Below are 25,370 nucleotides of genomic sequence, written 5' to 3' on the forward strand. Positions count from 1 at the left end.
GGCCTGGCCTGGGCCTGGAGGCCACCGAGGAGAAAGAGGCCAGGCCGGGACAGGTGGGTGGACTGGACATGGGGGGAGAGCGGGCAGTGGGGGGACAGTGGTCACAGCTCGGACTCGGGGGTGCCGGCCAGGAGGTAGCCGCTCCCGTAGCGTCCATTGGGGTTGCTGCTGGTCTCCAGGGGCGACGTGCTGCCGGGCCCCAGGTAGGAGCGGTGGGTGGGCATGGGGGAGGGCGCCTCACTGGGCACCTTGCTGAGGATGAAGCGGGTCTCGTCGTTCTCCTCCAGGTTGGAGATGTCCTTCATCATGCGGCCCTTCTTATAGGACACGGACAGCGTGTTGGAGCCGTCGGAGAGCAGGTGGAAGTGCCGCAGGACGAACACCACAGGGATGGGCAGGACGGCCACGGCGATGAGGGTGGTGAGGAGGGCCAGGGCCCAGGTGGGAAAGTACAGGTAGCGCTCGGCAGCCTGGGGGCGGGCGGGAGGTGGGGTGGGGGTGAGGGCTGCTGCCAGACCCTGCTCGGTTCTCACCCTCTGTCCTCCTCCCCAGCCTCCCCATCTGCCATCCTGCCCAGGCACCAGCAGAGATGGGAGCCATCAGGGATGGCTATTGGAGTCAGGAGCCCAAGCCCCTCTGAGCCTCAGCTTCTACATCTGTAAAATGGGTGGGTATTGGGCGGGCCATGGTGACTCAGCAGGCAGAAATCTCGCCTGCCATGCTGGAGACCCAGGTTCGATTCCTGGTGCCTTGCCCATGCAAAAAGAAAAAAAAAAAAACCAAAACAAAAGGATGGATATTTACGCTCCCCAGACATGGAGAGAGAGAATAAGGGACAGAAAGGCTAGGCAAGCGTGTTAACCTTTCTGGGCCTCAGTTTTCCCGTTTGTGCTACAGGGATAGCACCTCCCCTCCCCACCCCAGCCCCAATCTTTGGATTCCAGTAAAGAACAGAGATTAGGTGTGTGAAGCCCCCAGCAGTGCTTCTGGCACCTGACGACTGCCCTCTAAAGATTCATTCCTATGGCCTGTTGCATTCAAGGCTTGTGTTGACGTGGACGTCCCCGGGGACCGGGGGCTTGGGGCCCACCTCTCACCTCCTCCTTGATCCAGGCGCTGTAGCCAGGGGGGGTGACCCCCAGCTGGATGATGCTGGCCGTGGTGAGTATGGCCATGCACAGGGGAGACACGAACTTCCACATGTAGAAATAGAAGCGGTAGGGCCGGAAGCCCAGCATCTCAGTCAGCTCCTGCATGAACCTGCCAGGCGCAGCACAGGCCCTGCGTCGGCGCCCGCCCCGCGCCTCCCCCTCCCCTCGCGGCCACCTCCTCCAGGAAGCCCGCGTTCCCGAAGCCCCCCTCCCCTCTAGGCTCTTCCATTCGGCACGCTCTATGCTCAGGGTGTATTACTCTGCAGCCCGGCTAGGCTCTGGGGAGGCTCTGCTAGTTCTTCTCAACTTCCCCAGGTCACACCCCACGCAGGGCGTGCTCCAGCTGCTCGGACATGCCCTGGACTGGTACAAAAGGGCTTCAGCGTTGCCGGGCGGCCCAGCCCTGCTCACACTAGCCCAGCTCCGAAGGGCGCCATGAAGCCAGACTCCCCCTGCTGGAGAGACTCAGAACTGCACCTGTCTCACGTTCAAAGGCAGAAGGCGGCCATGGCGCAGGGAAATTTAATCACATGGAATTTAGGGAGGAGAGAGTTTGTATACTTGAATTTTTTTTTTCTTTCATTAATCCCTAACTGAAATCTGCATTTCTTTTTCTTATGAATGCAAGCACCAAATCATAGGAGTATTAACAGTACCTGTGACGTGGGCACCAATAGGTTAAATACAAGTATTTTCATATCACACAACAGTGGCTGGAGATACCTAGAAATATCCTTTACACTTGTCACTACTTCGAAATTACAGGTCCACTGCTAAATACTGAACTTTAATGCGTTAAAAATAAAGCACACATACATTATTTAAATGACAGTTTTGCAATTTTTCAATATAATCAGCTTCCTATTTAAACCTGGATATTTTATTTCATGCATTTAAAAGTAGTATTCTGAGAAGAGGTACAGGGGGCTTCACCAGACTGCCAAAGGCGTCGGCACAAGAAAAGGAGTAAGAGCCCCTTCTAAAAGCATCTTCCCTTCCTGGGGCAGTGGCAGCAGGGGAGTGTGCCTTTTATTTTATCACTCCCTATTCCCCTCCTAGGAGGCAGCAGCTGTAGCAAGGCCCTGGGAGAGACTGCCAGGTCAAGCATGGGGACGGGGGGCATGTCACACTGCGTGGGATAGTGGAGGCCTGGCCTGGGGTGAGGACAAGGACAACCACAGCCAAGGGTGAGCAGGAGGGACTAGTGCAGGGGATTCCTGCGACACTGATTTGTTCTGAAATGAGGAATGGTGGAGTAGGCCTGCCTGAGCCCCAGCCATTAGCCTCCGTCCATTTCTTAGTGCTGGGTCCTCTCCCCCAGCCCACCTGCAACCTCAGGGCTACAGCCTTGCTTCATCTCACACCCCTATCCAGAGAGCCTTTAAGTTGTGTTTCAGGCTGCAGAAGCTACAAGCTCTTTGAGGACAGGAGTTTCTTGGAAAACCACAAAGGATTTAACAAACTGAACAGAATTTCAAAGCTGAATCGGTGCCCAGGAAAGGGGCTGTGGACTCTAAGGCAGTTTTGGGTGGCACCAGGACGTTGCCTCTGAACCCAGGAGGCCCAGGTTCTCAGCCGGGCTGGGCCGCTCACTGGCCACCCAACCGTGTGACCTCAGGTGGATCATGTCCTCGCTGAGCCTCAGTATCCCTCACTTTAGCTCGGACGACCTGGTTCTATCATCTCCTGCCCTGTTCACAAGCAGCCCTGGAAACACAGGCTTCTCCAGGGAGTCATGGACAGACCCTTCCTGCTGCCCCCTGCCTCTGCCCCCCATGCTCCTTACTTCTTGGTTCCGTAGACCCAGGCCACGGCGATGTTCTCGAGGATGACGATGACTGTGAGCGGCAGGGTAGCCGAGTAGTCATCAAACATGGTGACAAAGTAGTTTCCGGAGCGCTGGACGAACAACAGCCCCACGAAGAATGCAAAGACACAGCAGCCCACTACAGAGAGCCGGAAGGCCGATGTGGGGGCAAAGGTGCAGGGTGGGCGGGGCCCGGGGGTCTTCCCATCGCACCCCACCCTCCAGCAGGCCCCGGCCCGGTATGAGGGTTCCAGGTGCTGGGATTCTGAGCTCCCATGCTATGAGACGATAGGCACCTCGAGAAAGGCAGCGCTGCTCGTTTTCCCTCCCATGCCCGCTGGACCTGGCCTTGTGCCTGCTTCACAGCAGGAGCTCCACTGGACTGCTGGGATTTGATTTAAATGGTTCATCCAATTGTCCCCTGAGTCTGTTCCTCCACCTCAGCTCCCCCATCTGAGAACAGGGAGATACTGTGCTCTGGGGACGGAGGTGAGAGGTGGCCCTGTAAGGAGCCCAGGTCAGCTCAGCAGAGGCAGGGGGTTGTGGGGGGTGGGGTGGGGCTGAGGACACAGGCCAGGAGGTGGAGTGACAGAGGTGGGACAGCATGCACGGCCAGGCGGAAGGATGTGGCCGAGGAGGATTTGCAGGCTCTTGGCCAAAGTGGCCAATGACCCAAGAGAGTGGCCTCCCGGATCAGGAGCGCATTTTCCAGGGTGGAACCTTGTGGGGATGGAGGCACAGATGACATCATCAGCACCCCATCTCTCGGAAGTCAGAGCCAGAACCTGACCCCCAGCCGAGAGGCCGGCTGCAGGGCCGGAGTTACCTGTGAACATCTCCTTGGGCACCTTGAAGGTGTCGATGATGGGCGTGGTGATGCCCGCCATGGTCCCGATCATGCTGCCCAGGCCCAGGTTGATGAGCATCAGGAAGAACATGACGGACCAGAACGGGGAGGCGGGGAAGTGCGTCATGGCCTCAGTGAAGGCGATGAAGGCCAGGCCCGTGCCCTGCGCCGACTGAGGGAGGGGGGGCAGGTGCGTCAGGGCCGCCCCCTCCCCACCCCCAGCCCTGGGAGCACCCTTACTTCCTCCTCCTTCTCCTCTGGAGCTTTAGGATCAACTATTCCCTCTTTCGCAGGGATCCCCTACTGCATCTCAATCCTCCCGCCGCTTTCGGCCAGGGCTTCTCAAACTTTCGAGGGCACCAGAATCGCCCAAGGAAAGAGTCAAAACAGGAGTTCAGTGGTCCGCCTGCAGGCCTGGAGTCGACACATTTTTAGGAGGACTCCAGGCAGTTCAGACAAAGGTGCTCGTGGTTAGAAGCACGCCCGGGGCAGACCCCTCCTCTAAGGAAGCCCTCCCTGATCGCGGCCCCCAGCTCCCAGCTCTGGAACGCTGAGGTCTCAGCTCAGGCAGCCCGGTGGAATCACGGGGCGGCCTTTACAAGTACCCAGGCCCGGGTCTCACCCCAAAGGCCATGATTCAGTTGGTCTGGAGAGAAGCCTGGGCGTCGAGGTCTAGAAAGCCTGCAGGGGATTCTAGAATCACCACTTTACTACTTGGGTGCTTGTTCATGGGGCAACTGAGGCCATACTTTGCCCTGCAGTGCCCAGCGGTGGGGAAGGAAGGCCTCTCCCCAGCATCGCCATCAGGATGCTGTGGAGGGGGTAACATGTGAAAAGACTGCCATAATCCTAAAGTCTATTCAGGGGACCAGGCAATGCCCAAGAGAATGGGGCAGGGTTTCATGGAAAGGGGAGGTCTCTTATGCTGCCTGAAACCTGGGAAGAAACCGGGACCCACACTGGGTCCTTTCTACTTGACCACATGGGAAGGCGTCATGGGGTATCTGTCTCCCTCAACACTGGGTCTTCGAGGGGGACTTTTAATGTGGACGTCAGAGCCCTGCCCCATGGAGAAGGGTGAGGGTGGCCCAGGCAGAGGGGTGGCTGGCCCTGCCCTGCCCAGGCCAGGCCATGGCTCCGGCCGGGTTCTCAGCCCCCGCCACCCTTTCTACCAGAACAGTCATTCTGAAAGTTAAAAGCTGAGCAAACGGGAAGAGAAAGAAGGTATGCAAACTTGGGCCTGGGTACCAATGGTGACACTAATTTAAAAACTTATTTTATGTGTCCCGTGTACAAGGCACTGTTTCAAGTTCATTGCATATGGCAGGGACTGCACACAGGAAACCCATTCAGTCAAGGCCAAGGTCTTCCCAGGCAGCTACGGGTGATTTTTTGGGTATCTGACTTGTTGCCTCGCCTAGACACAAGCCTTCCTAAGGGAAGGGACTATGGCCAATACCTTTTAATCTCTCCCTCTCCTGGCACAGGCAGGTCCTTGCCTATTAGGTAAATGGGAGATTCCTCCTTAGTTTCCTAAGGCCTACCCTTAGGCTCCAGCCACCCACGGCCTGCCTTTGGGTTCTGCACTTTCCCGGATGCCTCCCTGCTGGGCCCCAGAAAGGGCAGCCTGCCCTCGCACCTTGTCTAGCTCATCCTCCAGAAGGCAGGGGTTGAGGCCCAGGGCCGGGAAGTGATCCTCCTTCACAGTCATGATGACATTGTACATCTCCGTGTAATCCTTGGAGGTCAGGTGGGAGAAGTTGACATGGGGTGGGATGAGGTCCCGGCTCAGGACGTTGGTGTTGAGATAGCCCAAAATCTTCTCTGCATTCCTGCAGCAGGAGGGGGAGGGGGGAGGGGGGAGGGAAGGGGCTAGGGTGAGGGGTGAGACCCTGGGAGCTCATCTGAGACCCCCCAGGTCTCCCAGGGGCCATCGAGAGAGACATCTCTGAACCCTGTCTCTGTGGTCCAGGGCTGGAGAGAGCGAGGGCTCCTCGGACGGCCACTCTTCAGCCCAGGCTGGGAGGGGGATTTCCCTCCACCCCCCACCCGCCCGCCTGCCCCTGGGGAAGGTGGATGGAGAGAAGGAAGGGTTGGAGGAAAGGTGGCACCTACTCGACCACACACTTCTCGTTCATGATGTTGGCCTTGAAGCCCAGCACGGCAAACACCACGAGGGTGGCCAGCACCGAGGTGAAGAAGTTGATGAAGGACACAAGGGCGGCATCGAAGTGGCAGTTGTTGTCCTGCTTGTTGTAGCTGGAGAAGGCGATGACGCCACCGAAGCCCAGCCCCAGGGCGAAGAAGACCTGCGTGGCTGCCTCCCGCCACACCTGGGGGTCCAGCATCTTGTCCAGCTGGAGGGGCAGGGCCGTGGCAAAGGGGAAGAAAGGAGACACAAGGATGAGGGCTTCCGTGCCATGGGGCTCCCTTCACTCTCCCTCTCCTCAGCTTCAGTGAGGTGCACGGGCAGCAGGACATAGGGGCACCTTGAGCAATTCACCTAAGCCCTCTGAGCCTCGATTTCCCCATCTGTGAAACCTGGATAACAACAGTTTCGACTTGAGAGGATTGTTGTGAGGCCTAAGGAGAATAACACAGATGCTAAGTGCTTACATTTTAAATTCTCAGTCAGTTTTAACTGCTGTCATTGTCTTACCATGAAGAAAACAGCAGGGCCAGCACGTATGGTTGCGCCATTTGCTGGGGGGTGCCATTTGCTTAGACTATAGTGTGAATGGTGTATAGTATACAGCCTGCACAACAGTATGAGAACGAGAACACTGATATCTTACCTCAAACCATGAAAAAAGGCATCAGCATCTCCCTCTTGCTCACCCAGTCTTTCCTCCCCACCCCCAATAAAAGTCCAATGTTCATCCACACGCAGCCACGTGTTCCAGGTTACAGAAAACCTCCCTGCCCCAACTTAAGGCAGAGAACCTGGACAATTCCCAGCGAGGGGCCGGTCCTGCCAAATGCTGTCTCTGCCCTCCGTCCTGACAGCTGCCTGAACCACCATGGCATGTGGATGGCACGGGGCAATTTCCAGAGTGTTTGCACATCCATTTTCCTTTTACTGTTTGTCCCTCGAGGCAGGAACCAAGGCTTGGATCCTCCCCAGAGCTTTGGAATCAGATAGACCCAGCTCTAAATCCCAACTCACATTTGTTAATAGCTGTGAAGCCTTAGCCAAGTGACAATGCCTATTTCATGAGCCTCAGTCTTTTTATCTGAAAAATTAGAACCTCTCTCCCAGGGCTGTACTTGTGTACAGCCACAAGTAATGCTTGGCACACAGCAGGCATTTAACCCTGATAAAATGCTGTTGACCTATGCAGGGTGGGATTTGGGGAGAGTGGCAGTGACTAGTATTCATGTTTTGAAAGCATAAACTGAGAACCCAAAGGTAAAATGACTTGCTCAAGGTAACAGAGCTAGCTGGGCAGAGGAGTCACTAAAAAGCAGATAGTCCCAGTCTGAGCCATGGTGCCAGCTCGCACCATCTCCTGACTCAGCTGGCCTGGCTGCTCGCCTGGTCACAGCACTTTCCCACAGGGCCTCTGCTACGGAGGTGGGCCCAGGTAACCGCTCTCCAGACAGATGAGAGCAGCAAGGAGCGAGTTAGAGAACGTGATAATATTTTACAGCCTTAACGCCCAGGAGAGAGGAGCCCCCTGCCCTCCAGCTCAGCAGCTTCCTAGACATATATTAGCATCTGGAGTCAGACCAGGAACTGAGGAGTTGTAGGCAAACCTGGGGGCTGGAGGAGCAGAGGGACTGGAGGAAGGCACCTGCTTGCTAAGTAGGAAGGGTTGGGGGGTGATAGGATAGCCTTCAGGCTCCAGAGAGAGGAGAGGGTGAGGGAAGGACAGAAGGTGGGGTACCACAAATGGATATGCATAAATGGAGGCTCGGCTGGTGAGCACCTGAGCTCCTCCATACTCCCCCACCAAATCAATAACACTATCTTTGGTCCATCAAGAAAGTCCAGCTCCCAGACCCTTAAAGGCTAAGGCTTCTTGGTCTTAGGTACACCTTCTCCACCCTCCCCACCGCTCCATGCACTCAGCAGCTGTGATGCATTACAGCCTCTGTGCAGTCATGATGTGTCCCGACGCAACATCAAACACCGAGCACTTGCTGTGGGCTGAGCCCGGTGCTAGGCCATGGGGAGACCATGGGGAGCAGAAGCAAGTGAGGTCACAGCTCTGGTGGTTGGAGAGATGGATACTGGTCAAATGATCCCACAAATGGATGCTAAACTGCAAACCGGTCAAGGGTTGTGAAGGAAGGCACCCAATGCTATGAGAGTCTGGAACAGGGCTCGGACCCTGTCAGGAGACCCAGGGAGGAAAGGATCCTTGGACTGACATCTGAGAGACAATGAAAGCCAGGCTGAGAGGAGGGAAAAGCATTCTGGGTAGAGGGAACAGTATGTGCAGAGGTCCTGAGGTGGCACAGAGGATGGTGAATAGAGGGACGTAGAAGCAGGCCAGGGAGGGTGAAGCAGTGAGGAGCAGGCAGGAGAGGTGAGGTACAGGGGAGGCTGGAAGAGTCAGAAAAGTAGGATCACAGGGTCTGTAAGGACCCTGGTCTTGATCCTAAGAAGTGCAGGGAAACCGCTGAGGATTTGAAGAAGGGGTAAACAATCAGATGTGCCTTTCCAAAAGAAACAGAGTAGATGCAGTTAGACTTGTAGGAAGCTCTTTCTGGGATCCAAGTGGGAGCTACCGGTGGATTTACATAGGGTCACAGGGGAGCAGAGGGACAATAAAATCATGACCTTATGATGTGGCAATGGGAAATGCCAGAGAAGGGGTGCCAAGGTGACCGCCATGTTTCTGGCCTGCAAACCTGAATGGTTGCTAATGGGAACCACGGAAGGGGAGCAGGTTTGGGGGAGCAGGGAAGATCGAGACCTTATTCTAGAAAGGTTGGGTATAATGTGTTTGCAAGAAATCTGAGAGGACATGTCAAGTAGGCATTTGGATAAATGCATTTGGAGTTCAGCACGGAGAGCTGAGCTAGAGATGTAATTTGAGAGTGGCTTGTGATAGGAGAAATTTAAGCTGGGTCTGTGGGTGTGGAGTGAGGACAGGCCAGAGCCTGGAGTGAGTCAAGAGCTCCGAAGTTCAATGTAGGGAAGGGGGTAAGGATCTTAGGAGGGAGCAAGAGAAGGAGTAGAAGGAAAACCAAGAGAAAATGGAGGCCAGCCAAGGGCAAGGAACCTGCCAGAGAGGAGCATGCAAATGCCCAGTGGAAGATGCCACTGGAGGGAATCAGCAGCAAGGAGCCTTTTAGGGAAGCGAGGAGCCAGAGTGAAGCAAAGAGAGCAGCAGAGAGGAGGGAACGGAGGCAGTAGTGACAACTCCCAGGAGAAGCTAGCCTTGAAACGGGAGGAGAGGAAGGAGCAGTAGCAGGAGAAGGCTTGAAGACAATGAAGAGTTCCTTTATTTAATTGGTTGTCTGGTGTTTGGTTTTCATGGAGTGACTTAACCATATCTAAAAGCTGTTGGAGGGGGGTGCAAGGGTAATTCAATGGTAGAATTCTCACCTAGTATATGGCAGACCTGGGTTCGACTCCCAGCCCATGCACTTCCCCAAAAAACAAACAAACTGTGTTAGTTAGATTCAGTTGTCAACTTGGCCAGGTGAGCATACCTATTTCTGTTGCTGCAGACACAAACCAATGGTACGTGAATCTCATGTATTGCTAATTCCATCTGCAGTCGGCTAGGAGGCATGTCTGCTGCAATGAGTGACGTTTGACTTAATTGGCTGGTGCTTAAATGAGAGAACGCAATATAGCACAGCCTAGCAGCTTGGCATTCCTCATCTCAGCACTTGCAGCCCAGCCCGGGCCCTTGGAGATGGAGAAAGAAATCACCCCGGGGAAAGTTGTTGGAACCCAGGGGCCTGGAGAGAAGACCAGCAGAGACCATCCTGTGCCTTCCACGTAAGAAAGAACCTCAGTGGAAAGTTAGCTGCCTTTCCTCTGAAGAACCAACAAAATAAATCCCCTTTTATTAAAAGCCAATCCATCTCTGATGTGTTGCATTCCGGCAGCTAGCAAACCAGAACACAAACAAAGCAAACAAAGAAAGAAAACACAACAAAAATTCAACAAATGGTGCTGCAATAACGGGACAGTCACACGGAAAAAGAATGAAATGTGACTCCCTCCATATAGCATACAAATAAAAAAGAAGAAGCTGAAGGACAGCAAGGGATGCAGAGGATGTAGAGAAGCGAAAGGAGGATTTCCTTCATAGGACATGCCTAGACTCCTGATTGGAAAGAGGAGGGAAGGAGGGCAGAACGGAGCAGCCATGGGCTGATGTGGGCATTTGGTTCCTGTATTCTGGTTTCTGTTTTCTCTCCAAAGCAGGAGGCGAAGTTGGCTGCTAGGAGTTAGATATGTTGGGGGGGGGAGGGCAGATGGTCCGGATGAGTGGAGACGGTTTATGAAATGACGACATTGGAGCATGGGAGAGCATGATGACCAGAGAAACGGCAGAGGGTCATCAGGCACCGTGGAGGGCCCACTGAGTCTGCACCAGGTGGATGTCTGCTTTTTCTGTGTGTGTGTGTGTGTTAATTTTTTTAAAAACATAACAACATACAAACACAAACATTCTTACCATATGATCATTCCATTCTTGGTATATAAACAGTAACTCACAATATCATCACATAGTTGTGTATTCATCACCATGATCATTTCTTAGAACACTTGCATCAAAAAGAAATAAAAGGAAAAAAGAAAAAAAATCGTTAAATGTCTTCTAATTTTTTAAATTTGTTCATTTTATTTATTTTTTTGGCGGGGGGCGGTGGGGCATGGTCCGGGAATCAAACCCGGGTCTCCCGCGTGAAAGGTGGGCATTCTAACCACTGAACCATCCGTGCACCCAAATGTCTGGTTTTCAAAACTGAGCTGAAATGTTATCTGCTTTACGAAAGTATTACAGGCTCACATTTCCTTATCTAGAAGGCTTGGGGCCAGATGGGTTCTGGAAATCAGGATTGTTTTAAAATTTTTATTTGAGGAAGGTGATATGGTGCGTATGCCACATTAACTGCATAACTCCCCGGCCAGGCCTGGGGCAGCGCCCTGTAATGAAACACATTAGTATTTTTGCCCAGAGTGTATGAATATTCACACCAAGTGAATCAATAGAGACTATAAATAGCCTCACATCTGTTCGGTCATTTTGCCGTCAAATGAGTTCTGGGGGAAAATAAACAAAACACTTGTTTTTCAGAGCTATTTGTATTTTGGCATTGTGGATAAGGAACCAGGAACCAGTACATGCTCTTAAAAGAAATTTGGAGATTACAGAAAAGACAAAGAAAATAATTACAGTCCCACTGGAAGAGGTCTTCTGCAATTCTGTACTGCAAGTGGGGTGGTGATGGTGGTTTAAATGATCATCACAGAAGGCTCCAGAAAGGGGCAGAAGGAATAGTCATGCCTGGCATTCACTGGTATTCAAAATGTCTATCATGATAGCTCTTCCAACCAGCTGGAAGCTGCACACTTCCCTCCAGCTAGAAACTCGGACTAGTGGGAGGTTTCTTGGCAACTTGGTGAGGTCCAACTAGAAAGAAGTGTGTGATTTTGTTAGAGAGGGCAGGTTGAGAAGGACACAGCTCTGGTCATGTCCCTTACATGCTGAACAGTCTCTCATGTTCTCCAGCGTCTGCTGGGAAAAAAAAGTCAACTTTCTAGTGACCTATGAGGTTTTTCATGAGCAACTCCAATCTTTTCCCACCCATTTTTGTTCCCAACACTCCAAATGCAGTGAGCTTACCACTCTCCTAAAGCATCCTGGTCTTGCATACCACTGGCCTTTGCCCAGGCTGTTCCTTCTGCCTGGAATTCCCTTCCTCCTACTCACTTTCAGATGAACTCCTATTCATTTCTCAAAACCCAGCAGAGACATAGCCTCATTTCTAGGAATTTTCCTGACTGCTTTCTAGCCAGTTCTTTCCTCTTTGGGCTCTCATAGCAATAATCACATTACAGGTCTGTGTGTCTGTCTTCCTTTCAACAGTGTGTGCTTCTTATCACCTTTGCATGAAAACACAGAAAAATGGGGAGCAAGAGAGAGCCAGACAAAGGCTGGCCTGTTTCTTTGAGGTTGTGAACTGAGTAGGAAGGACGTGTGAAATCGTACTGGCCTTTTTGGGCCTAAAATGTGGTTTTCTAGGACAAGATCCTGAGGATTTAAACTTCTACTTTCTAAAGCCTGTTTTACTGCACATCTGGTCTCCCTTCTCTCTCCTGTCTCTTCCTTCCTCCCTTCTTTTTCGTAATCATTTCCTTTCTCATTACTCATCACAACAGTTTTTATAGAAATGTACAGATCATTTGTGAGATCAAAACCCATTCCGTCATCAGGATTACCACCACTCCCTAAACCGAGCACAATACGAGCTGGCTGGCCTATGGCTTGTGGGAGTTCTCAGGGAGTTTCCAAGGGCAAGGTCGCCTTATACGCAGGGATTTGGGATGGAAACAAAAATTGTAGATTTTTTTTTCTGTTTTCCAAGATTTAATCTATTTCCTGTTCTTTTTCAATTTTTAAAAATTATGGAATATTTCCTATGAAAATGTACAAAGCAGAGAGGATGCTGTAATGAACCCCCATATACCTATCACTCAGATTCAACAACCACAACACAGACCAGTCTTGAGTGCCCTATATCCCCACCCATTCTCCCCTCGATTATTATGAAACAGATTGATAAAGATCCCAGGAAAACCTCTGAGAGTGCCAAAGCTCGATGGGCCTTTGAGGAGACCACGTGTGAGTGGTCCCTGGCTTGGGGCTGTCTGGGTGACAGAGGAAATGACCATTGATGCCCCACATTGATCGGGGGGTAAACTGAGTCAGGCACCTTCCGTACTTAAAGGGACCCTCTTCAGGATTCCTGCAGTGATGGTGTATGCTTTCCACAGTGTCCTGGCCATCGGGTCAACAGAGGATGAACCCATGGCCACATCCCGGGAAGCCCGAGGTCCCCTCTAGATATCAGGACGTGACCGCAAGAGTGAGTCAGGAGATCGGCTCTCCTCACTGAAGACAAGGATCGCACTGTCCTCGGGGTGCCCGTGGTGAAGCAGAGCCATCGGGAGGTCCTGCCATTTCCTTGGCACAATGGGCTGAGTCACTTCCGCACGCAGGGAACAAGGTGCTTCACGGCGCTTGACTCACCAGCGTGAAGATGCCTTCTGAGCCGAGAAGCAGCGGCTGAGCCCCTAGCCTGAGCTGGTGCGTGACAGGGGCCCACACCCTTGCGTCTCAGCCCTGCTGCAGCACCTGCCTGGGCTAGAGCCAGATGGGGCCACGAGACGCCAGATGGCACTGGAGCGCCAGGTTCCCACTGCCCGAGAACGGTGTCACCTTCACAAGGGACCGGGATAAAAATAGCTGACGCCTGTCGTGCGCTACCCACCCACCGGAAGCAGTCTTGACCACTCTGGGAGGGAGGGGCCGCTGCTCACCCCACCCTGCGTCTGAGGACACAGAGGCCCTGGGAGGCCAAGGGACTTGCTAGCACCACCTCCAATTGATGAGCTGGGATCTGAGCCAGGTCATCGAGGGCCCCAGAGGCACCCCCACACACACATCCGGTCCTAAGGCCAGGCTGCCTTCACCCGGCTGCTAAGCCCTTGCTGTAATTGTGGAAGTCAAGACACTTCACCCCTCACCTCCACATCTGGTCCTTCGGAACCTGCAGTGGCCCCACGACCCTCTCCTAACGGTCCATGCACACCCTGGATCCTGGTGCCACTACAGTTCCCGGGTCAGGACCATTCCCCAGATCCCAGAGGTGGCAAAGTGGAAGGCAGATGCCTCAAGCCCCGGGCAGCTCAGCTCCTGCGGGACCCACTCCCCGCAAACATGTGTGTTTTTAATTTTGATTGGTTATAGGTAATGAGTTACAGGTTTTAGAATTTAAAAGGCGTAAAAGGGTATACCTTGAAGTCTCTTTTTTCTCGCCCCCGTGTCCTGGATACCCAGTTCCCCTTTCCCAGAGGTAACCAGGATATCAGTTTCTCATCTACTCTTTCAGGGATATTTTATTTTTATTTTTTTTCTTGTTTTTTTTCCAGTGATATTGTATGCATATAGCAGCAACACACACACACAGATATGTGAGTCTGCATGTGTGTGCACTGCTCCCCACCTTTTCCTTACTGGGCATGGAGTTCTCCATGTCCCCAGTGCCACTGCCCTGTCCCAGCTTCAACGCTTCCTCACCGTGCGGAGTAGAGAGCCCTCAGAATTCCACCTGTGGCTGGCAAGCTGCTCCTCTGCCCCTGCCCTGTCCCCACAGTCCCACCCAAGGAGCCATCAGGCCTAGTCCCTCCTGCCCCAGGTGCCCGCTGACCTCGGCTGCTGCAAAGGTCCCCGGCTCCCCGGGTATCCCTCTTTTCCTGGACTTCGTCCCCTACGGCTGGGTCCCTCCCTGGCTCTGGCTCAAGCCTCTGCTCCTCCCTAGGTGTCTGCCCCCTGCCACTGGGCCCAGGGAACCCACTGTGTGTCATCAACAGAAGCCCCATATCCACATCCTCTTCTCTGGACGTGCCCCTCCCTGCTTGCTCCCAGGAAAGCAAGGGCAGAAACGCAGTGGTTCTCAGCCCGGCAGCACATGTGAACCACCTAGGGCGGGTGTTCAAAAAATTCAGTACCTGGAGGCCACCCCCAGAGGCTGGGATTTAGTCAGTCTAACTGATGGGTTCTGATCAGTAGGGATGGGGAGTGGGGGGCCTGAGCATGGGTATTTTCCCTCTCTTTTTCTTTCTTTCTCTTTTTTTTTTGCACAGGCAGGCTTTCCCTTTCTTTTTAAAGCTCCCCTTTCTGTGATGAGCAGAAAGGTGGGGGGAAGCCTCGCCCCGCCCAGGACACTGCTTCCCCTGCAACCCTCCCAAGTGACAGCAGTTTTCTCCACATCCCTGGTACTACCGAGCCCGGAGGTGGAAAGGCTGCTGCTTATTCCTCCCGCCACACCCCTGCATTCCTTAGCACGTTATCAACTGTGAACTCTCTCATCCCAGCGTTGCTACTGTCACAATTCTAAGTGGTCTCAATCCACACAGATGTCCTTTCCAACAACTTGTCCTCTCAGTTCCATCTGATCCCCTCCCTTTCCATCCACCCATCTCGACCACCCACTCCTGGCTTCCTGCCATGGCCTTTGTCACAACTAAGAGTTGGGTTCCAACTATAATCTTGATTTTAACCACCACCATCACCACCCACACTCCAAAGCACCACCTCCTGTTTTTCTGGCTTGCTCCCTCTAGCATTTTCACTCACACAGTTCTTCTACTCCAACCCCACTGGGCCATCCAATCCATTGACCTACTTCCGCTTCATGCCCCTCTCCCCCTCTGTATCCTAACTTCCCTTCTAAACTAGCTTAGAGTCAGTGGTCCATCACGGTAGTCATTTCCCTGCTTAGACCCTCCACTCCCTTGCCTAGTACTCTCCATTGCAATTGCCCAATAAATTTCCAACTCTGGTGAATGGGAATCCTCCATCTGCTCTCAGCTTGCCCCCAAGCAGCTAAATGTAGCTGGAGAAATTGCACAGCACACAGCTTGGGACCTGGGATAAGTGGTACTTGGGATATGCTAGACAGCCTCTCTTTACCTCAGTTTCCCTATCTGTGAGACAGTGGCAATAAGTACCTACCTCTAGGAGAACAACTTAGTCAGTATCTGGTAAAATGGAAGCTATGCATGTTCTTTGATTCAGCAAGTCCACCCTGTACATATATCCCCTAGAGAAAGGTGTGCACGCGAAGACCTGTGCAAGGCCATGTACTGTAGCGTAGTTAGCAATGGTGAAAACTGTAAACAACGTAAATCACTATCCACAGGGGATAAACAAATTTTAATTGAGTTTTACAATGGACCATTTTACAGCAGTGGAAATGGATGCACTAGAGTTACACATATCAATATGGATAGAGTTTTTAAAAAATCCAGTATTTAGTAAAAATAAAAGCAGGCCACAGAAGGATGCGTATAGTATGATAACACTACATATAAAGTTAAAAGCTATGCACAAATGCTGTGTGTTGCTTGTGGGGACATGTTTGTGTACTACCAATTTTTTTTAAATGCAAGAGCAGGATATACTCCGTGTTCAGGATAGTGGCTCTCTTTGAGGAAGAAAGGAGATGGGATGAGGGCATTACACCTGACATAGCTCATAAGCCTTTAAATTAATCGGGGAGCAACTGCATATGCCGGAGACCAGTCACCAGTCCCAGCAAATCTGTCCCACTGGTTCCTGGAGTTATATGCCGAGGACTTTCAATGCCATCAAGCAATCCATCTGGAGACCTCTGCGAGTCTCCAGGTTTATGGACATCATCAGAGCATAGAATTTCCTCATCAAGCCCAGTGAAGTATAACCGGGTCAAGGAAATACATTAAATGGATCATGGTTCTGGAAATACAGTTGAAGTAATTCATAAAAAGTGATGGCCTTCTTCTCACGGACATTTTCCCCCAACGAGGCCAGCTTTCCTCCTTTGTTAGATATCACATGTTCAAGACAACTGAACAGCAGCCCCACGGCTCAGTTTCACATTCAAGCCTTAAGAAAGATCACTAAGGCTTCCTGAAGGGGACCTTTGTGCCTGTCATGCACAAAGCTCAGATGTTCAGATGTTACACCCAGGAACGCCTGGGGCCACTTTATGCACTGCCTGGTGACTATGGTGTGGCTCTGGCCATGGCTAACCCCCCAGATCAGAAGCCTGATCACAGCACCGAGGAGGGAATGGGGATGTTAAACCCCAGTAGGTCCATTACCTTGAATCTTTCTTTCCCTAAGCCATCCTGCAGGACCTTTCCATATCTGTGTCCGTGTGTGTGTGTCCACGAGCGAGTGTGCAAGATGGCAGTAGTGAGCAGGTGTCAAACTGGCCTGGCCAGGTTCTGACCCTGTGCCGTGGACTGGAGTCTCATCAGGCCCCCACTGGCTGCTGGGTGACCAGCTGGCATTTGGAGCTGGACTTCGCAGGCTGACCAGCAGGGATCACTAATGTACATTACTCAGGCCACTTGAAGGGCACATTGCTCTGTATTGGGAATTCTCTTGTTCCCCAGTGGACTGGCTCAAGGTAGCTGTGTCCAGTCACCTGAAGGGTCAGAAAGCGGCAAGGCCATGGGGTGGAGAAAGAACACCTTTGGGAAACCCAGGTATACATCTTCTTGACAGTTCTACCTCGGCTACAATCTCTATGAAATGTGAGCAGTAATTCTGCTCTGTTCCTCTCACTGGGCTACTGAGCAGATCAGATGAGAGGAGAAATGAATGGGTTTGGTAAGGTTAAAATCACTATCCATGGGATTTATTATCTTTAATAAAACAGTAACCTCATTCCTCTGATTGGGGTATATACTGGGATTCCAGGGGGTTGCGAGGAGCCCATTTTTTAGGCTTCTGTGTTCCTGCTGTCATGGATCCACCCACTGAAACTCTCCACCTCTTCCTTCCCCCGGGCCCCAGTCAAACCTGACGTCCATCACTGCCCCAAGCACGTCCGTGTCTTCCCACCTTCATTCCTCTGCTCCTGTGGTGCCCTGTGACCACAAGGTCTTATTGCAACTCAGACACTACACCTGCTCTCTAAGCCTCATTTCAGATGTCACCTCCTCCCAGAAGCTGTCACTGATTTCACCCCAAATGATGGGATATCCTGCACCTTGGAACCTTGAGAGCAGGGCCCATGCCCCTTCCCAAGTGCACCTCTCTAGGGCCTGCTATGATACCAGACATACAGCAGGTGCTGCTAAGTACTTATTAAATTACACAAACCAGACCAGGCCCAGTGGAGCAGTCAGTGCTCCCTGGTGTGCGGGAGCCTCAGACCCTTACCTTGGGCGTGAACATGTGTACGATACCATCGACAGCCCCTCGCAGTAGCAGTCCCCGGACCAGAAAGCAGGCCAGCACCACATACGGGAACAGGGAGCTGAAATACATCACCTGCGGAGAGGACAGGAACCCACCGTGGGGCAGAGCCCCTCCTGTGGCTGCCACCCACCCCCTCATGCTGCCACCCAACCCCCATGGGGCGCAGGAGCCTCCTCTGATGGCAGCAGAAAGCAGAGCTGCCTGGGCACCCCTGGGCACAGGGCCAAACCCACCGCATGTCTGGCTTTGAGCCAAGGCAGAGGCAGGCGCATAGACAAGCTGGAGTCAGCATGGGCTCTGTTTTCTCCTTCCAGGGGCTGACACGGCCCGGCCAGCAGCTCCCCAAGGGCCGCCATGGAGACGAGGGAACCCTCCATTCTCCCCTCCTGTTTTTCCATGTCTCATGCTTGCTTTTCTTCTCCTGCCTCTAGCTGGTGCCCCTCAAGGATCTCCCTTAGAGCACCTTTGATGGAAGATATCCAAGAGGTTATAGATACAGCTCTCAAGCCAAAGTCAGGAGAAGGTCCTCATCACTGGTGAATACAAACGCATGTTCTTTTCTAGCAGGGAGCAGATGCTTTTTTTTTTAATACACGGGCAGGCACCGGGAATCGAACCCGGGTCTCCAGCATGGCAGGCGAGAACCCTGCCACTGAGCTACCATCGCACCACCACATTTCCTGTGCCTGATACAGAGACTCACACAGAGGAGATTCTCAGAAAATGCTTTCAGCCCAGAAACACATCAGCAGGAGGGCTGTTTGGGCAGGAAGGTATAATGGTTGGGAATGCGCATGTCCAGAACTTCACCATCTAAATTCTGATCCTGGCTCTATCAATTATCAACCACGTGACCTTGGGCACCTTCCTTTTCCACCTTCATAAAATGGACGTAAAACTTCCTGACTCATGAGGTTTTTGTGCACCAAATGCATTCATATATGTGGCAGTGCCCGCTAAGTGCCTTGAAGCGCCAGCTACTATTTTGGCCTTTGGAGAGGGAAGAGGCCAGTAGCTGCAGCCCTGTGCCTTTCTCGGGCTTAGCTTCGTTGCACATCAAGTCTGGTAAAGAACCCTGGAGCCGGGTGGGCCACAGTGGTTCAGCTGGCAGAGTTCTCGCCTGCCATGCCGGAGGCCCAGGTTCGATTCCCGGTGCCTGCCCATGCAAAAAAACAACAATAACAAAAAACAACCCTGGTGCCTCAAACCAAAAGCCAGGGTTCTGGCTCCAGCTGACACACTGTATATATGACCTCAGGCAATGCTCTCTTCTTTCTGGGCCTCAGCTTCCTCATCTGTAAAATGAGTGGATCAGGCCATGGGATCTCTAATGTGCTTTCCAACCCTGGCAGCCCATGAATTCTGACATGTGACATGTAACAAGGGGCCATTATTTAAAAGAGATCAGAGCTGATGGGAAAGGGGGCTTGGCCGGACTGCATCCTCAGAGACGGGTGCAGAGAAGCCCTTAGGGGCCTCCTAGGACCCCTCACTCATAGCACCCACCTGTTCAAAGAGCTCTTTAGTTGCAGCCATGGAGAGCAGCTGTTTTTTGTTTGTTTTGATTTTTTTTTTTTTTTTTTTTTTTTTACCAAACGATTCTCAGAGCAGACTCTTCTCAGGCTTTTGCTTGGGAACCTAAGGGGCCAGGCTCTAGGCAGAAGTCCCTGGGTCAACACTCCTATTTTCCTTCTCTTGAATGTTTGCAGAGGAGGCCTGAGTTAGAGTGTGGAGGTAGCTTAGGGTCAGACACTGAGGTCCCAGCAAGCCTGCTCCTGGGGCATTCCTGGTAGGCTGAGCCAAGGCGACAACCTTGCAGCAGAAATACTCTTACCCCCTCCTCTGGAGGCCTGGGTCACCATCCTGAGCCACCCCGAAGGACTCCGCAGGGGACGGCCTGGAGTTCCCAGCCCTCTGCCCTCCCCACCTTCCTGGTGCCCCCAGCTGGTCCAGCCGCCCACGTCACTCACCTTCCCTGAGGACTGGATGCCCTTGACCACAGCCATCCCCACGATGCTCCAGGCCACAAGGAGGCAAAGGGTCATCTTCCAGTTGAGACCCCCACTCTCCGAGATGGAGTTGGAGATGTCCAAGGCCTCTCGGTACCAGAAGTAGGTAGTGGCTGAGCTCTTTTCGCATTCTGCCTCCACCACTGAAACCGCAGCCAAGGCCGAAGGGCCTCAGTGGCGGGGCGATGGGGTGTGGGGCGGCCCACCACCCAGGGCAGCAGTGGGTGAGGGGGGCAGCAGGGAGGGGCTGCGCCTGCCCTGGGTCAGCTGGGGTCTGGCAGACACTGAGCTCCAGGGCACGTGAGGGGCCACGCTGACATCCAAGCCAACCTCCAGCACAAGTCTCTCCACGGAGAGCAGGAAGGGTTAGGTTGAATTGGCCTAAAGTTGCTTGGGAAAGAGCCTGAGCTGAGAGTCAGAGACCCAGATTCCCATCAAGATCTTTGGTTAAAGGGGTGTGACCTTGGGAAAGTGACCTTTGGGCCTCACTTTTTCCATCTGTGAGGTGGGTTAATCATCCAGTCCTTTAAAGGACTGGCAGGCAAATAAAGGTGGCCCCCAGAAAGAGCAGTGTTCGAGCAACACAGGGGAGTTGATAACAGTTAAACAGAAGTCCCAATTTCTAGCATTTACCTATACTTGTTATTTTATATAAGAATCTGTGGGACAGGCCAGAAAGAGAACATCCACAGTGGGAAAGGGGAAGTGAGGATCAGAGAGGTTAAGTGACATATCCAAGGTGGCACAGCAAGTCGATGAAAACCCACCTCTGTGCCCCAGGCCTCTCTGGCCCCTTGTCAGGACAGGGCTGGCTGTTATCCACAGGTGGGCCCCATCAGGATCCCATACTTGCCTGCCACGGTCCCGTTCCTGATGACAGGACATTCGCTCCAGGGCAGGGGGTACTGGAAGGACTTGAAGAAATAGAAGATGCTCCAGCCAATGATCACATTATAGTACAGCCCGACGAAGAGACAGACCTAAGGAGGAGGGCCGGGGGGTCAGGGAGGAGGCAGGCAGCTCTGCCCACACCCCCCAAAGGCCCAGCACAATGAACAACTCCACAATGAGAGTAAAGAAGATGGGGGGTGAGATGTGGGCAGCTGGGGGCCCCTCCTATTCCTCTATTCATCTGGTATTCAGAGAGTCCATGAAAGAATTTTTCAGATATTAAATTTCTCCCCTTTAAGCAACAAAATCTGACGATGTTAATTCTTCCCAGTTTGAAATTCTTCTAAGACGCTTGAAGCACTTCTTCATCATTTCCCGATGACTCAGGATCATAATTACAGAGACACTCTCTGGGGCTATAGAGGCATGCACATTTGCCCCCAGAGTAAGTAAAGGGTCCCCAGACTGGAGTTCTTTTTGAAATTTTGTGGGTACTTCTTATTGGTTTCCTATGTCCTCCCTTCTCTCAGGTTATTACTCTCTTGTCATCCTCATTTCTTGCTTCTAAACTGCTGTAGGCTTGGAAACAAGATAACTATCCCTGGTAGAATTTTATTTAAAATAGGAGTGCATGGACTTTGATGGAGGGTCCAAGGGGTCTCTTGAAAGCAGTGACTTTATGTGCAGGGATACACTGCATCCAATCTGGATACTGAGAGGTCTTTTCCATCTCCAGGGCCCGGCTGTATAATGCAACCAGCAGACTGCTGGTTACTGTGAGGGCTGAGGGCAGAGGGCAGAAGGCAGAGGGTGCTTCTGCACAGGTGACACGGGGAGATCACACACGCGCACACGGACGCACGTGGCCAGCCTCAGCAGAGCATGCTGCATTTGGTTGTGTCAATCTATGCGGAGGTAATGCCTGGCCTGAGGGTGGGGGCTACCCAGACCCTCGCCAGAGGCCCATTTGAGGCAGGTTCGGGCTGACCCCTGCTGCCAGGACTGATCATTCTAAGTGCCTCCCAGAAGCAGAGTGCAGTTGTTATGCCAGAAGAGAGCCCAGGCAACTACGGGCTTTGCCCAAGGGAAACTTGATTTCCTCCCCTAGAGCTCCGAGCAGGGCCTTGCCCGTGGCCTCCTAGAGGAGACTGGAGCTGTCCTGGTGTTCCACAGCCAGGCCCAGGTGGGTATCCATGCCCCCCACAGCTCTCAGCTGCACCCCTACTGGGTCAGCACAAGGTCCCTGCCCAAGTCCTTCGACTCCGCTCACTGGCACAGAGAATTGGCAAGGAGACCCTGAGCCCCAGGACGGAGTCACCTGTTCCTGCTCCATCTGTTTATGCAGTTGAAATATACTTTGACTAAGGAAAGAGGAAAGGCCCCTCCTCCTGGGGAGCTGATGGGCTGAAGCAGAGGGGTGGTATCTGGGCTGGTCCACAGGTCCCCAGAGAAATCTGGCTGAGACGCCCCAGGTATCCCCATGAGACTACGTCTGAGCTTTTCCCTGCTTAGCTTCCAGTTTAGGAAACATGGGGATTGTGGTTCTGAGATACCAGCCAGAAGCACGTCTCCTGTCAAGGGTCCTCTTCCCTGCCCTGTCCCAGCACCCGGTCCTGGCCTGTAAACCTAGAGACCCCTCCCCAGCAGCCCTCTGCCCCCTACTTTGTGCCCGTCCCCAGGCCCCAGCTCACAATGCAGCTGGAGAAGCCGATGCCCCCCAGCCGGGGGCACACGTAGTGCCACACGCCAATGCTCCCACGGCGGATCCTCTGGCCCACCGCCAGCTCCAGGAAGAACAGAGGGATCCCGATGATGATGAGCAGCACCAGGTAGGGCACCAGGTAGGCACCTATGGGGACAGCGCAGGGGGTGACGGGAGGTGGGGGCGGGGGTCTGGGGTACGGCAACAGGGTAAAGGAAGAGGTGGCATCCCACAGGCACAGCCACAACTCTGGCCATCCTCAACCCCACCCCCAGTCCTTGCGCCCCTAAACAAACAATCCGATTCAGACATGTGGCTGACCACACCCCTGTTCACGCCGACCCTCCTGCTCCCCCTCGATTCCCCTGACCCAAAATGCTGAGGGAGGACTCCAAATGGGCGTCAGCACCTCCCTCGCCCAAGGCTACACTCAGACAGAGCATGCGCCATGCGGCTTCCCTGGAATCCACGTGTCCAGCCCCACACGGGCTGACACACTCACCTGATGACGTCTCTGGGGACACCCGCTCCCACCCCACAGGGCAGCTGACCCAGACTGTGTGGCCCCTGCGGAAGTGCCCTCCAGAGGCTCAGCCTTTCCCGAGGCTGAACCAGATACTGACTCAGCACATTGGGCAGCTCCAGGGCAGCAGAGCTTGGGAGCTCTCCAGGGACAGAGGGTCTGACCAGAACCGCCATTAATCTACAGCTAATTGGGAGGAACAGGAGAGAAATTAGCAGCTCAGGAAAGCGTGGCCAGGAGGAGCATAAAAGATAGAATGGGTCTTGCTAAAGATTCTGGAAGATAAATTAATCTGGCTGCTTGGGCCTTGCTGCAGACACAATCTCGATTCTAAGTGACAGGATGTTTAGCAGGAGAATTAAAACCACGTCTGGACACAGGCGAGCGCTCCCGGCCGAGAGCTGGGCCAACCACAACCTGGTCTGGTTAGCAATGCTGTCAGCACAGCCCTCCCTGTCTGTCAGACAGTGTCCGGCCGGTGCCAGTCACCAGGGTCATGACCCATCACCCAGAACCCCCAGATCAAGCCTTGCAAGCAGGAAACTTCCAAGAGATCCCCAGCTACAATGCTCTCACCTCCCCCCCCTGCCATAACATAACATCCCACACTTTCCCAAATGCATTCCCTGATCTGCCAATGTACTCCAGGGATCAGGCATCTCCTGGGCATTTGTCAACAGTCAACTGTTTATTGTGGGTCCACTTGGAACCGAACATGGGGGGCTCCAGCAGTCCTTCTCATCCCCTGCCCTTCAATAAAACTGGAAAAGGCGAAGTCCCCCAGCCAGACTTTGTGGTTTGCACCAGGGAGAGTGCTCATTCTGGGGAGGAGAAAGTGTCCCTGAGGGACGAGGCTCCATCGGGAGAGTCCAAGCCGCAGAGAGGGAAGGAGCCAGGTTAAAAGGCCTGCAAAGCTGTGACCGCCATCAGGCTGGAGAGCGGCAACCCCAGGACACAGGGATTCAGGAACAAGAACTCTGCTGGCTCAAATTACTTTCTCAGGGCCAGGGTTCTGCGCTTGGGAACATCATGATACTCAGTCTGTTGGATTTTTCCTTGTTATTTTCCATTAGTTTTCTCCAGGCTTCAGAGCAAGTTGCCTCTGGAAAATTTCAGTCTGTCTCAGAGATGGATTGGGGATGAGACCCGGGAACTTCTACTCGCCCTGGGGCCTGGAAGTGGATCACTACCAAAGCCAAGACCCTCTCAGGGGACTGATTAAGCACAGTGGGCAGCATTAGGGCCCCTCCCACCCAGAGGCCATAGGTATGGTGGTTAAGTCCTCAGATTCTTGGGCCAGACTGTCCAGGCTAGGATCCTGACTTTATCAGTAGCTGTGTGGCCTTGAGCAAGTTACCTAACCTCTCTGTGCCTCGCCTTTGCTCAAAAATGTCCAAGTACCAGCAGTTACATGTAATCCGATCTAAAATCCGCCAAGTGCCTAGAACAGTATCTGGCACATAGTAAGCATTCAATAACAATGGGCAATATTTGCTCTTTACTGTGTCAGATTCTATGCTGAGCATTTTACATGTAAAGCTCAATTAAACCTCCCAGCTGTCCTGTGAGATGGGAACTATTATTCTTCCCATTTTACAGAGGAGTAACAGAGAGGTCACATGACTTTGTACCAGGTCCCAGAGCTTCCTGGCCAAGCCGGCATCTGAACTCAGGCAGCCTGGGGCCAGAGCTCAGATGCTGTCAGCCTAAAGGGCTATTAGCCATCGTTGCAGCCATTCCTGGGGTGTCTCGCTCAGGGATTCTGAGCTCCAACCTACAGGGGCCTCAGCAAGGGGATGCTCCTTTTCACCCCCAGCCCAGCCCACTTGCAGGGCACCCCTGGGACAGGAAGGACTGTTTCTTACCTCCTCCATTTTTCTGGCACAGGTAGGGAAACCTCCAGATGTTGCCGAGGCCCACGGAGAAGCCGATCTGGGCCAGGATGTACTGCAGCTTACTGTTCCAGGCCGGCCGGTCCTCCACGTCCAGCTCCTCCTCCGCGGCCTTCTGCTTGCTTCCGGCCTCGCCAGCCACGTTCAGGACGCTCTGCTTGTAGTCCACAGGCTCCTCGAGGGCCAGCAGGTCGGCCACCGACTCGGTGACATGCTCGCCGCTGTGCTCGCGCTGGGTCACCTTGCTGTTCTTCGGCATGGGGGCCACCCGGGCCGCGGCCCTGCTCCCGAGCGCACGGAGAAGATGGGGCCCAGCGGCCGTCAGCTCGTTCTCATCCAGGGACCTGCGAGCCCAGGCAAGCAGGACACAATCAGTGGCCGCGGCAGGGAGGTGGGCCGCCCAAGCAGATGTGACCCAAATCAGCGCTTCACAGGCTGAGCCTCCTCAGTGGTCCAGGAGAATTTCAGGCCGCTTTTCATTCATACTGAACCTAACTTCCTTTCCCATCCCAGGAGCTCCAGGCCTATGAACTCAGTTTTCCCACAGCCTTGCCTAAACATCATTACAAAGTTAAATCTAATGGGACAAAATAAAAAAA

At 53.2% G+C, this 25,370-nt stretch overlaps 1 protein-coding gene across 1 annotated transcript; it reads right to left on the bottom strand.

Annotated features, from left to right (window-relative positions):
* On the bottom strand, positions 1 to 25,030 carry SLC6A17 (solute carrier family 6 member 17). The gene is made up of 11 exons (XM_077119470.1): positions 24,745 to 25,030; positions 22,346 to 22,503; positions 20,617 to 20,743; positions 19,725 to 19,906; positions 17,716 to 17,826; positions 5,921 to 6,162; positions 5,445 to 5,637; positions 3,785 to 3,977; positions 2,938 to 3,097; positions 1,098 to 1,260; positions 1 to 470 (listed from the first exon to the last, which is right to left on the bottom strand). The coding sequence occupies exons 1-11, from the start codon at positions 25,028 to 25,030 to the stop codon at positions 102 to 104; spliced, it is 2,184 nt and encodes a 727-aa protein (XP_076975585.1). The 3' UTR covers positions 1 to 101.
* Positions 25,031 to 25,370: the final 340 nt, after the last annotated feature.

This window comes from Tamandua tetradactyla, chromosome 11 (assembly GCF_023851605.1).
Source record: "Tamandua tetradactyla isolate mTamTet1 chromosome 11, mTamTet1.pri, whole genome shotgun sequence".
In the NCBI taxonomy this organism is placed as follows: domain Eukaryota; kingdom Metazoa; phylum Chordata; class Mammalia; order Pilosa; family Myrmecophagidae; genus Tamandua; species Tamandua tetradactyla.

Bases quoted from the DNA above. Each gene is read 5' to 3' on its own strand.
- SLC6A17 (XM_077119470.1), bottom strand. From the start codon at position 25,030: ATGCCGAAGAACAGCAAGGTGACCCAGCGCGAGCACAGCGGCGAGCAT. The intron at 22,504-24,744 runs GTAAGAAACAGT...CTGTCCCCATAG, and splicing joins GTGCCAGAAAAATGGAGGAG to GTGCCTACCTGGTGCCCTAC. The intron at 471-1,097 runs GTGAGAGGTGGG...GCCCGCCCCCAG, and splicing joins GCGCCTGGATCAAGGAGGAG to GCTGCCGAGCGCTACCTGTA.